The sequence below is a fragment of the Pongo abelii genome, chromosome 13 (assembly GCF_028885655.2).
Source record: "Pongo abelii isolate AG06213 chromosome 13, NHGRI_mPonAbe1-v2.0_pri, whole genome shotgun sequence".
Lineage (NCBI taxonomy): Eukaryota > Metazoa > Chordata > Mammalia > Primates > Hominidae > Pongo > Pongo abelii.
Window position 1 is genome coordinate 22457814 of NC_071998.2, and position 13445 is coordinate 22471258.

General features: G+C 47.6%; 1 protein-coding gene across 2 annotated transcripts in view; it reads right to left on the minus strand.

The window, feature by feature from the left end:
* The window catches only part of UNC13B (unc-13 homolog B), a 279025-nt gene that overhangs the window by 40508 nt on the left and 225072 nt on the right, over positions 1 to 13445 (minus strand). Inside the window, exons 29-40 of one of the 2 annotated variants that reach the window (XM_054519407.2) lie at positions 13082 to 13225; positions 12675 to 12752; positions 12095 to 12172; positions 11704 to 11792; positions 11312 to 11464; positions 11062 to 11185; positions 10898 to 10954; positions 10617 to 10697; positions 9894 to 10041; positions 7086 to 7178; positions 6746 to 6905; positions 1298 to 6597 (exon numbers count right to left, since the gene is read on the minus strand). In XM_054519407.2, coding sequence (XP_054375382.2) covers positions 6312 to 6597; positions 6746 to 6905; positions 7086 to 7178; positions 9894 to 10041; positions 10617 to 10697; positions 10898 to 10954; positions 11062 to 11185; positions 11312 to 11464; positions 11704 to 11792; positions 12095 to 12172; positions 12675 to 12752; positions 13082 to 13225 — 1491 coding nt within the window. In that variant the 3' untranslated portion in view covers positions 1298 to 6311. 2 annotated transcript variants of the gene reach the window in all.

Genomic DNA, 13445 nt, shown 5'->3' on the forward strand with positions numbered 1-13445 from the left:
ACAACTGCCAAATGACAGCAAGTAAAGAAAGTACACTCGCCTGTAATCCCAGCACTTTGGGAGGCCGAGGCGGGTGGATCACGAGGTCAGATCGAGACCATCCTGGCTAACACGGTGGAACCCCGTCTCTATTAAAAAAAATACAAAAAATTAGCCAGGCGTGGTGGTGGGCACCTGTAGTCCCAGCTATTCGGGAGGCTGAGGCAGGAGAATGGCATGAACCTGGGAGGCAGAGCTTGCAGTGAGCTGAGATCACGCCACTGCACTCCAGCCTGGGCGACAGGGCGAGAGTCTGTGTTATTAAAAAAAAAAAAAAAAAAAGAGAGTACACTGTGACCTTCAATCAGTGAACTGATTTCATTCTGCACTTTCTCCATTCCTCAAAAGGAAGCCTAAATCTAAATCTTCCTTTTTCAAAATTTCACATTAGAAACAATTTGTTGTTGTTGTTCTTACATAACAGGCAGTTCCATTCTGAAAGATGGCTGGAGTGTGATTACTCCTGCTCCCTTTAGGATTTTTTTTTTTTTTTTTTTTAAAGATAGAGTTTCCCTCTGTCACCCAGGTTGGACTGCAATAGCACAATCTTGGCTCACTGCAACCACCACCTCCCAGGCTCACACGATTCTTGTCCCTCAACCTCCCAAGTAGCTGGGACTACAGGCATGTGCCACCATGCCCGGCTAATTTATTTATTTATTTATTTATTTATTTTTTTTTTTTTATTTTTAGTAGAGACAGGTTTTGCCATGTTGGCCAAGCTGGTCTTGAACTCCTGGCCTCAAGTGATCTGCCAGCCTTGGACTCTCACAGTGCTGGGATTACAGGCGTGAGCCACCACGCCCGGCCTCCCTTTAGAATCTTGATTCACCAAAGGAAAGCACGGAAATGGTATGGAAATCCTCCCTTACTACAGAGACAGATCCATTTGTTCTGTCCACAAAAAGGCTGCAAAGGAGGACCTTATCTGCCTCAGCAGCCTTTTTTCACACTGATCACCTCTTTTTAGCAAGACGCAGTTATGAAGAATGGGGAGAGAAGGAAAGGTACACAAGCTTTACTGGTGAATTTCCAAATATAAAAGTTGAGAGTACTCAAATTAGGATTTTCAGATGATAAAACAGTGGAGCTTGTACTTGTAAGTACAAAGTATTTACTTTTGAAAAATAGATTTCCTTTCCTGATCAGTTGTTTGGTAGATTAACAATCTGATTGCCAGGTTGATCTGCCATATGTGCATGTACTCACACACACACACACACACACACACACTTCAGAGGTAATAACGATGACATACTCAGATACATTTTCCTGAGTTTACCGACGTTCATCTTGTCTGTCCTCACTTGGGCTTTTAAATAGAGACATTGCAGAGTAGACCAACTATAATTCCATGGAATTTCTATAAAGGAAATAAAGATTCGGAATATGAGAATTTCTCATGCTGATACTGTGTCATTCAAACACATTCTTAAGAAACTTGGAACTTGATCCCTGAAGTCCAAAATGATCTATCTCTAAGACACATATGGTAGTTTGGAATTCACTTTATTTATCTTCATCATAAAGTTATAGTTTCAAAGCTTGGGAAACAGATTTCATTTCCTGACAACCAAGTTGAAGTTGATGACTACAATTGTCAGAAAAATCATCTGAAACCTAGAAACAGGTGAAAGAAATTATTGGGTGATCTTTTAGTACGGTTTTGGGTTTATATCTTTGATTAGTTTTCTATTGACTGGACTATTTTATAACTCGTTAGGGCAGAGGTTAACTTATAGATTTTTATCTAGTAGTGATAAAAATGTTTTATGTCTGGTGGAAAAGATGACTCCAAAATTTATGACTTATTGCACTTGAGGACTTCAATTAGTTTTGTATATCATTCAGAAATCGTATTTTAACATTCCTTTATTAAATTGCCTATAAATATTTAGCTCTTAATTTTTCATTTGAACTGATCTTAATATCTTACTGGTTCCCTCATTAATTAATAAATTAAATAAACTATTGGAGACCTATTAATTTCATATTTATATAAAAGTCAAATTTTTTAACACTTGGAAAAATTATACTTTATCGAACCCCACGATTTGCTATACAGACATATCCTTCTTTGCTTCCTATTTTTCTCTCCATTTTTAACCCAACTCAGAAAAGGCCAAGAAAGTGTATGTATTTTAATCAATTTCTTTCAGGTCCCCTAAAGTACAGATGAATCAAGACTAGAAAACTAGAGGTTACCTTGTTTAACTTCCTTATTTTACAGATGAAGAAGTTCAGGCTCACACAGGGAAAAAAATCTTTCTCACACAGCTATATAGTGGCAGAGTTAAATCTAGAATACAGATTCTTCCTACTACTTCACCATGCTTTGACGCTGCACTGGGTAATGAGTAGGCACGTAATATGCTGACGACTCATTCTTAAATTTATAAGGGGTTTTTGTCTCTTTTGGTTCAATGCTAGGCCTCATGTCTAGATGAATACCTGACACATAGTAAGCACTCAAAAAATATCTGTTGCATTTGAACCTAGTACCAAGCAAGACAAATTCCTTGGAAGTTAATTAGAACTCAGAGGATCATTTATAATAATCCCCTATACACTTAGAGAAAAGGTACGGTTTTCAAAGTGCTTTCATATATATGAGCCCATTTGATCCCTCTGAGGTAGACATAGCAGGAATTATTAGTCCTAGATAACAGATTCAAGTTATTGAGGCTCTGAGAAGTTAAAGGTCATCTCCTGACTAGAATGTAGCGGAACTGGGCCCAATCTTCTGACTCCTCCTTCAATACCATCTCCACTATTTGTTGCTTCTTCAACTTTGCCTATCTGCTTCTGGGCTTGGGAGGATCATTCAGGGAGTTAGTCCGAATATTCACAATGAATACGTCGACAACTTAAGCTGAAAGATGTGATTTTTCTTTCTTAAAAGTCCATTGTTAAAGGTACTTCTGTTCTAATTCTAATTAGATATAACCTACAGAAATTAGTGGCTACTTCAAATCTGAAAGCTTGCTGAAGCCATGGGTAGCCAGCCAGAGTTTGACTCTTCCCTCTAGAGTAGGTATCCTACGCCAAAGAGTGGGAGGGAATGATAGCAAACGTGCCACTTCAGATCAAGTATGGGACAAGGATTATGACTTCTTAGAGAATCTGCATAGTGCTGGAAAAGTGGAAAACTCCCTGAATTAACAAGAATGTGCAATTGCTGGAGGTTTGGGGGTATCTGCTTCATGAAATAACTGGAAAAATGTGTGCCCTTTAGGAGTTACATGGGGGATAAAGCCCCCCTTCCTTAGATAATCTCGACAAATATGTCCTCTGTGGGAGTGTCTGGAAAACCAGTATACTCGAATATGAGGAGTTGTCTCAAGAAAGTATAAGGATGGACAGCTACTGGAAATATTGAGAGGGGACAGAGTCTCTCTTCAAGGAATATTGGGAGGGAGAAGGCGATAACTTCTACTCGGGCACCCACTTTGGGAGCCTCTTGCTCACCGTCGCCGCCCAGCCTCCAACTCCGGCAAATGCCAGGTCAACGCACCTTCCTGCGCAGGCCCCCTAGAGACCCAGGTTCTGGCCTAGAGCAGAGCCCCGCCCACAAACCACGCCCATCTCCCATGAGCCCGCCTCTGGCCACACCCCTGCCCTCAGGTGCCGGACCCACTCTGTTTCTCCATGGAGAGGGCCCCTAGCTGCCTATCTGGCTTTGAAGTACCCGAACTATGCTGGCCGCTGGGGAAATGGAGATAAAACACTCAGATCCTGCCTTTGGGTAGATCACAGGCTGATGAGGGGAGAGAGACAAGTAAATTACAACAATGTAGAGTGCTGTGGGGAGGCATCCAGATAGCAGAGCCTAGAAAGCAGTGGAAAAGGCTGGCAGACTTTCCAGCAAGGGGAGCAGCATGTGCAGGCACGGAGGGGTAGGAGCACACAGTGCTTGTCGGGGACCTGCCGGGGAAGTACTTTAGAATAGCTGCAGGATAGTGGCAAGGGGGGCGGTGCCGGCTGCGCTATCTTGGAGGGTCTCGGAGTTTCAGCCTGGAGGCTATGGGTGACCACTGAATAGTTTAATAGGAGAAAGACTTTATATTAGAGTGTGTGAAGAAAGCAGAGTAAGAACGGAAGCAGGGGATTATCACAGTAACTCAAGCGTGAGGACCTAAAAGCTGCCACAACTCTTGTGGTGGTGGGAGCTTGAGGCTACCCAATGGATTCAAGAGGTAATTTTGAGGGAGAAATGTTAAGTGGCTGGCTTGGGAGAGGAGAGGGGAGGAGGAAGTTTTTAAATGAGCAACTGAACTCTAAGGATTTATTCAGCAACCAGTGGAAACGGAGCTAGTTCCCTGTCTGGTGCTCCGTTAGTCCCTGCCCCACAAGTAGTGATAGTGCAGGTTGAGAGAGTAGGTGAGCACTATCTTTCTTGTTTCAGCTTTTCCCATTTCCATGCCATGAGGCCTTTTACCTTATTTCTTCCCCTTTGGGAGTGGGCTTTCTACTGCAGCTCTTCTTCCTTGAATAGAGCCTGAATGAAAGGCCAAGGTACAGTCCTAAGCCTAATCTTCTGTCCTGTCTGGCAGCCTCAGTCCTCTGCCAAGACGGGCAGGCACACCTCTCCCCAGTGGGCCCCTGCCTTGTCCTCACAACCCAGGCTGTGATCTGTCCTAGCAATTCTAGACAAAGGGAAGAGAAGCATGGACTAGTTTTCACCAGAATACCTCTCCTGCTACTCTTTTGGACCTTTTGTAGGAAGCTGGTGCCTTAGGTCCCATGACTCTGTTAATTAGATTGGTGGTCTCAGGTCTAGGACAGGACGTTAGCCCAGTGGTGTTTATCCAGAACCACTTTAGGCTTCACCCACTGGCTGTCAGGTATGGGGGTGGAGGAGTGTGAAGCAGCAAAGGACCATTAGGCCAAAATCTACCATTATAGAGGACAGTCATTTCCATGGCTTTCCACACATTAGCAGAATTACCAAACCCCAAAGGCTGCTATAAGGTAGTTTATTACAGACTAGCCTATAATCTCCTGTAACAATGGCACATATAATAATTAACAACAGCAAAGATGCTTGGTTTCTTGTTTCATGTAATGGCCAGTACATCTGTGGACAATGTTGAGTCCTCAGGAAGTCCAGGAGGCTGCTACAGAGGAAATCCAAGAACCATGTCACATCTCTCAACAAGTCTTGGGAAGTCCATCTGACTCTCTGAAACAGTTTGTCTCTGACCTCCCAGGGAGTGTTGAGGGCCCCTTCCATCCAGCCATGTACAGAGGGATCAGAGTCCAGGCTCCTTCTATAGGGTTGAATATCTGAGGGGAATAGCAAATGACCCAGATGAGAGAGAGAGAGAGAGACCAAAGGCTAGATTCTTTCTGCGAGGTGGAGGATGGCTAGAAGGCAGTGGCCACAGATGAGCAGGACTTTTTCTAGACTGGTTTCTACAATTTTTGGCTTTGTTCAGGGCCCACCCAAGAAGAAGAAAATACTCCTGGATCCTTCAACTAGCCCTCAGGTAGACACATGTTAGAACAGCCTGTCACGTCCTGAAGCATCACTCCCCTGCCTAGAGGAGTGAGGCAGGGAGACTCCCAGGCAGGTGGCCCCTAGTGCCTGGGGTCCAAAGAAATATTCTTCTCAGGGCTTTGAAGCACCACGTGAACCTGATTCTACTCATGATACAATCTGGAGGAAGGGATTAGCACAGTTCATTTCTAGAAGGTATCTTGTTCAGTTTCAAAGCCGTGTTCTCACTGGAGCCACAGAAAATCAGTGGATTCTACTCAAGGGACAGTCTAAATTCTATTCTGTGTACTCCTGCCCTGGCCATACTCCAATCCAGACCACAGTGCTCAGCAACAGGCTCAACTGACTACCCAGCCAGCCAGGTACAAGTTCCATACCCTCTAAACTTGTTCTTCTAATGACTGGTATGTATGTTTCTAACTGGATAAGGTGTGGCATGGAGATGGGTAGAGGTGGGATGAGGAGTAGAGAGGTGTCTACCAAGAATGGCTGACACTCTCAGAAATGTTTATCCTTCTCTCTTTATGGAAAATCTCTCCATGTGGTAACCCCACATCCCAGCCCCTAGTACCACAGTCCTGCTGGGTCACGGCTTCATGACCCTTTCTGTGAAAAGCCATATTATCACCACCCCAAATTTTTCCTTAAATATCTTTAACTGAAGGGGTCAGCCTCTTGACTGCAAAGACCCTAAGCCGGTTACACAGCTAACTCCCACTGGCCCTGATTTGTGAAATTGCTGCTGCCTGACTGGCACAGGAGTCGAAGGTGTTCAGCTCCCCTCCTCTGTGGAACGAGACTCTGATTTGAGTTTCACAAATTCTCGGGCCACCTCGTCATTGCTCCTCTGAGACAAAATCCGGAGAATGGTCAGGCCTGTCTCATCCATGTGGATCTTCCGGCCCAAGGGGCACCAGCAGGCACAGCTGCCCTTGGCTGTGACATCCCTCAGAGGCATCACAGCCAGCCCTAGCACGCGATCTTCCCGGGCAAAGCAGTAATCCTTCACGCATATCTGCAACTCATAGGACTCGGGCCCCTCTTCATTTCCCAGGAGGCTGTGAGCACAAGATAGAAGTTATGAGGCCAGAGTTGAGTCTTCAGCTGATTTCACCCTAGTCTGCCATCCCCCCGGGCCCTCCTCTCCCCCCACCCCTCAAGTCTTACCCCCATCCCAGAGTCCTACAGGTCCCCCTCGTAACTTACAAGTGGAATGTCTCATTGTACTTGGGGGCCCAGTTGTTGCTTTTGGATTTGGTTGTGAACTTCCTCTTCTTATCACTTTGGTGTGGGCCAACCATGGTCACCTCCACGAAAGGCCGGAACATACCCGCTGTCTGCCACTTGAGGTCATTGGCAGCCACCACTGCCCAAACAAGGGAAACCTGTGAGGGATCCCACCAGGAATTCCCAGTTCTTGAACCCCAGGTGACCTTCCCCTTGGAGGAGGGCTGAGCTGGAGGGCTGGGATGAGCAGCCCCTGCTTTTGAGTGATGAGTGAGGCCACTGGGCAAGGAAAGGGCAGACCTGTAAATCCATCACTCACCTTTCACTGTGACCTTGTGCTCCCCAGTACCAGGGTGTGTAAACAAGTCCACCTGAATAGAGACTTCTCCCACAGGATCGTCCACACCACACCCTGAGGGACAAATGGAGAGATGATTCCCCATTGGAGAACTCTAGGAGGTAAACCTGAGGGGTGAGGAGGCCACCACCCTATACCCAAAAGCAAGAAGTAATCATCACAGTAACCATGGGAAGTAAGCAATAGGAGAAGGGAAAGAAATGGGATAAAGAACAAGGCTTGTCTTGTAACACAAGTTAAGCTGACAGCATCTTAGGCGCAACATTTTCCAAAAGTGCACTAAGACTCTCTCTCAAGGATCCCCAAAACTCTATCTCCTAGGCTGAAGGACTTTTCACTGAAAGATATTGGGGTAGGGCAGTGCCATCACCTTGTATCTGTGTCTGGGAATTATGTTGAGCTGGTGGTGTCTCTTAATGGAAAAATGTGGGTCCTCTCTAGCCAAAAGCAGCAACCTCCCACCTATGCCCAGGATTCCTACAGGTCCCTGCTTGGGAGGCTGCTGTGCTCTGAAAGACTTCAACCCCCTCAAACCTGGGCCCCTGTATAGAATGAACTCCCCAGTTCCAATCTCTGAAAAGAGCCAATCTACAGGCTCCCCTTAGCAGAGACCCCACCCTATTTTAAGAAAACACCTGGCCAGGTGCAGTGGCTCACACCTGTAATCCCAGGACTTTGGGAGGCTGAGGCGGGGGGATCACGAGGTCAGGAGATTGAGACCATCCTGGCTAACATGGTGAAACCCCGTCTCTACTAAAAATACAAAGAAAATTAGCTGGCAGTGGTGGCGGGTGCCTGTAGTCCCAGCTACTAGGGAGGCTGAGGCAGAAGAATGGTGTGAACCTGGGAGGCGGAGCTTGCAGTGGGCAGAGATCGCTCCACTGGACTCCAGCCTGGGCGACAGAGCGAGACTCGGTCTCAAAAAAGAAAAAAAAGAAAAAAGAAAACAGCACAGTCGTACACACCCCAGAGAAAATCCTTCTTTGTCCTGAGGCGGAGGGGTGGGAGAATGCTAAGAATACGACGGAGATCAACAACAGAACCCCTTCCTGAGCTATATGAAGGCATTACCCATCTCTAAGACTTGAGATAGAGCTCCTAAACTTTGACAGCTTGTTCCCCCACCCCCAGCACGAGTTGCTCATTCTAGCTCCCAGGGGTCAGTGTTAGCCCATGTTAGATCCATATCTGCATGGTGTACAACATACCCTTTTCCGGACGAATGTCCTCATTAGCAGTAAATCTAATACCTTTCCCATCATGCACTGAATGAGGACAGGCAAGTCAGAGGTAGTAGCAGCAGCAGAACAGAGAAAGAAGAATCCGTTAGCAGTCTAAGGAGTTAACAGCCATTCAAAGCAGCTGTACACATATTCTGAGGGAGCACAGAGGTGGGGCAGAGTGGAGAAAGAAGTGAAAGAGCTGCAGTCAGTGTGTGAATGCTCCAAATTAGACTTCATGGGTCAGAGACCAACCAAATCATGGGCAGAAACAGTAGAAAAATACAGAGAGGAGGTATCTGAGACCAGCAGGACAAGAGAGAAGCTGTAGGCTTTAATTTCCTAGACCCTTAAATGATAAAGCAACGGGTAGAAAATGCACACACATACACATGGACTCTTCCTGCAGTTGCCAACCCTGCTCTCATCATATGTGTGCTCATTCCAGGCTCTCCTCTTTTATCAAGCTTAAAGCTCAATGCTTCTAAAGAGTCTTTCTGGATTAACTCAGATCTTCCTTGATGGTGTATGCCTGCACATGTACCCAGCTCTGTAAAAGTTCTCCCTGTCCACTTAAGTGAGACTCACAGCTCTTCTTTTGCTCTCTATTCTTCTCTCCCTGGATTGGAAATGAGAACAGATGGGGAATAGAGCAGTACTTTTGGTCCCTTCCATTTTCTCACTTTCTGTCACCAGTTTACCTGCTTAGAGCCCTCTCCCCTCTAGGTCAGCCCTGTGCCCCAGATTCACACACAGCTTAGTAATGCCTAAGTGCCAACTTCCCCCACCAGGTTCACTCCCCCAGGCAGCCTGCTCAGGTTTCCTTGGAACAAGCAATAACAAATGTGCCTGAGGTGCCTTCTGGGAGGGCTCTGCTCCAGCGTCAGAATTTCAACCTGAGCTACATCTATGCAGATGTGTTTTGTTTTGGACAGGCCACGCTGGAGGTAGGGAGGGGTTCTGAGGACTGAAAGTCACTGGGAGAAAACCGGCTTCCTGGGTCCCCTGTGCATAAACAGCACCTCTGAGACTGGAGCCTCAGCTGTGCACAGGGCCCCGGGATCCACACCCTCCCTTCAGCAGCTGCCATGGTTTGCCTCTCTTCCTTGTCTCCCTATCCATGCTGCAGAGTCTGGAAAGTCTTTTGCTTTCTCTCCCCAGGACAACTCCCAGCAAAGCTCCCCACACTATGAGCCTTCACATTTCTCATGGCTTCCATTCATTCTCAAGGCTTCCTCACAGATTTTTCCTTCTTGCTGCTTACCAGTCAGGGTATACTCCTTGAGTTTAATAAACATGCATGGGCCAGGCGATGTCTGGGAAAAGAAATCTTAGACATATTTCCCAGGCCTCTGTGATTCTCCTGCCTGGTAATGGGTATGGGGTGGAGGTAAGTACTGAGGTCCCATCAAGCAATCGAGATCTGAATTTGAAAGGCTCTCTGAAGAAGTAACTGGATCTGCTCCCAAGGGCATGAAGATACAGACTCCCTAGGGGAAGATGTGTATCAGAGAGGAGAGGTGGATACCCAAAGCCCTCAGGGCCTTACCTTGGGTGGTCTGCGAGCGCACAAAGGTCTTGATGAGAGTGTCAGTAGTCTGTGTGTATAGAGACAGGGCATAGCGTAGAGACTGCAGATCTGGGCTCTTCTCCAGGAAGGTTTTCTTCAGCCCATTGCCTCCTGCATGGAAGTATTGCTGCAAGATAAAAGAGCACCTGTGACTGCTTCATCCCCTTACAGAAAGCAGCTCCCCAACATTGTCCTCAGAGAAGCAAGAAGAGGACTGTGAGAATAGGCTGTTCAGGAACACCCACAGAACCAGAGTCATAGGCTCTTGGATGAAGAGTATTATTTGGGTATTTGGCAGGATTGGTAGGGGATGGCCACATTCCTGGAGGTATGGCAGTGTTTGAAGGATGGATCTTTCTGGACAGGCACAGAAATGGAATAGAAACACTTCAGGCAGGGAGAAGAACCAAAAGTGCTCTTTTACCCATCTGAACCTTACAGAACTTGAGACCTATGACATACCTCTCCCAGGTGCCTTGAAGCACAGTTCATATGTTCCTGCCTTATATCACCTTACCAATGATAAGCACCTTGAATTTAGGAACCATATCTGATTCTCTCTGTATCCTTGGCAGTACATAGTAACTCTCTTCTGGATGTGGAGTGTTAAGAGTTGGAGGGACACCTGGTCTGGGAGAGTGGAATGCCAGGGCCAAGTGAGTGTGGTGGTTAAGACTGTCTGAAAAAGGGGGGGGCCTCCACCTTGATGGTGTCCAGGGCGAGGTCAAGGACTGCACACTGCTTTGGAGTGAGATTCCGTGTTTCCTCTCGCACCATGTGATCCTGTTCAGAGAAATCAGCAGCATCAGGACAGCTCAGGGCAGTCATGAAAGTCTTGCACCCACCTGCCAGCCCATAGTGCATATTCATCTCCTCCTTTTCCTCTTCAGTCTCCAAAGCTCCAATTTCCTTCCCCCCAGCCACCCTCTCTCCATGACTTCAGAAGGACCACACCTGCCAGGAGGACCCCACACCCAGAGTACCTTGAGTTTGGAAAGATGGCTCAGCTCCTTGGCAGCAGTGAAGATCAGCTGGGTGCCCTGGGCAGAGAGGGAATCAGTCAAAAGCAGAGGACCCCAACTCCATCAGGAAGCAGGGAGTGAGGGGAAGGGAGACAGCAGGAGGAAGTGGAAGGAGGTGTCCTTACCGTCTGGTCAGTGAATGGGGGCAGAACGATCATCCTCTCCATTGTGTTCATCACCACGCGCCAGAGCTCCTTCAGTACACGCTTCAGAACCGTCTTCTCACACACAGTGGCAAAGAGGGTGAGGCTGCAAGTCCAGGCAACAGGTGAGGCCAGGGTGAGAGTTTGAGAACCCGTCTCCCCAAGGGGCTCCCTTGCCCGATAGCATCTGCTTTGCTCATCCCCACAGGATAGTCCTGAATGCTGTACTCACTTGCCATCCAGGAAGTCCATGAGAGGCCGGAGTACGCTATCTGCATCCTGAGCCGCTGAGGCCCTGGCGTCTGGAGATGCATTCCCTGTGCCCCGAACCTGGCCCAGGATGTCGGCCATTTGTCGAACACACTCATCAATCCGTACCTGGAAACTACACATGTGCCCGCAGTGTAGCCTTCCCCTCCCCAAACACACGCTGTCCCTGGAGCGGCACCAGCTATTTGATCCCATTCCCATATGCTCATGGTGCAGTTCCAGCAGGGACAGTCAGCAGGAGTACAGGGAAGATCCACACACCCGCAGCTATATGGAGAGGTGTGGGGCAAGGGCTCTGGGATTGGCTAGGGACCACATCTGGCTCTGAGGGACTTGTATTGTGGGGTCACTGACCTGTTTCCAAACACCATGCTGAGCTCATCCAGAACTGTATTCAGTTTCACCTGCAGCTCCTTCAGACTGTCTGCAGCTTCAAGGTCCAGCTGTATTCACAGGAGGTAAGCCTGGCTAGGCTGCTTTTCTTACCCTCTTCTACCCTGCCACACCCCTACTACTTCCTTGCAGGGCTTACCCCAGTTCCTATTCCTCCCTCCCTCGCAGGGCCCTACTCCAATGCCTATTCCTCCCTCGCAGGGCCTTACCCCAATGCCTATCTCAGATTAAGCCAGCCCAGACCCCAAGCTCAATTCCTGGCCTACATCTAGTAAAGAGAGGGTGGAGTTCTATGGCCAAGGAGCTCAGGAATAAAGGGAAAATACAGTGACTCCCAAACCCTAAGACCTACCTCCTTGCCTCCCATGGCCTCAAACATTTTCTCCAGCTGGACCCTCAGTTGCTGCATGTTGTTCATCAGGATGCAGGGCTTTGGGGACAGATGTAGCTGTTGAGTCTTGGCTCCTTTCAGCATAGGGCCCATTAGCCTAGGTTCCCTCCCTCTCACACAAAAGCCACAGGGACTTCACATATTACATAGGTTTCTCCCTAAGCACTAAGAGCTGGGGCCAGTTCAGATAATTCTCCTTGACTAAAAGCAAACGTTTTCATTTTTAAGCTGGGTGGTAGGTACTCAAGTATTAATGTATTACCCTTTATAACTCTTTGAATATCTAAAGTTTATATATATATATATTAAAAAAAAAAAGACTAAGCAAAGGTCTAGCTTAGCAGAGGATAAGGTACCAATGAGAGTCACAGGAACTCTGTCAAGTTCTCGTAATTTTGTGGCATGGATCTGAAGCAAAGCCATGGTGGGAATCACGCATCAGGAGTGTCACCCCAACCCTCAATTCCGAGGACAGCTTCAAAAGCAAGGATTCAAATGTCTTCCACTCTCTTTTTGTAAGAGTCCCAGGGCCTGAACCTACCAGTTTCTCCTTTGTGCAATAGGCTGGGAAGTCCTTTGACAAGATGTCTGCATACTGCATCAGCACCTTCCCAATGGTCTGAGAAGAGGAGAAAGGAAAGAAAAGGAAAGGGAACTCTTAGCTCTTCTATGGGGATCTTGCCTGAGGTGGCACTTCTCATCACAGAACAATAACAACAGGGAGGTAAAGGGGGAATCTCACAGTACGGGACACAGCTCCCTCTCAACCACAGAACAGCACTAAGACAGAACCATCTGTCTGCCCCAGAAACAAGCAAAGGAGAATGGGGGTCACACAAGGCTTTACCAGGAGGCCACAGTGGAGAGGTGCTGAGCTCAGGCCGGCCTGTGATGAGTCTGTGAGTGTGATGCTGGTAAGGGGGAGGGAGTAGGAAGAGTTATGGTCACCTTAGCAAACCTCCTCATGTAGTGGGCAAGGATGCTGGGGTCTGGGCATTCCAGCTTCCGGATGATCTCAAAGCTCTGATTGAGTTGTGTGAAGACATCCACCACAGAGCAGGAAAAGAGTGCATGCTCTGATGTCTGCTGGAACTAAGGAAGACCACACACAGGGTCACCATCCACAGCTGCTATCTTTTCTCAAGCTTGTAGAGTTTGAAAAGGCTCTGACCAGCAAGGGTGGCTAGTGGCCCTCAACAGCCCTCCTGTGAACTCCACATGGCAGGCATAGCCATCCTGGCTAAAGCCCAGGAACTTCTGCCAATAGCTAATTGCTGGGAGACCTGGCCTGAACCCGGTGCAGCCAAAGCCC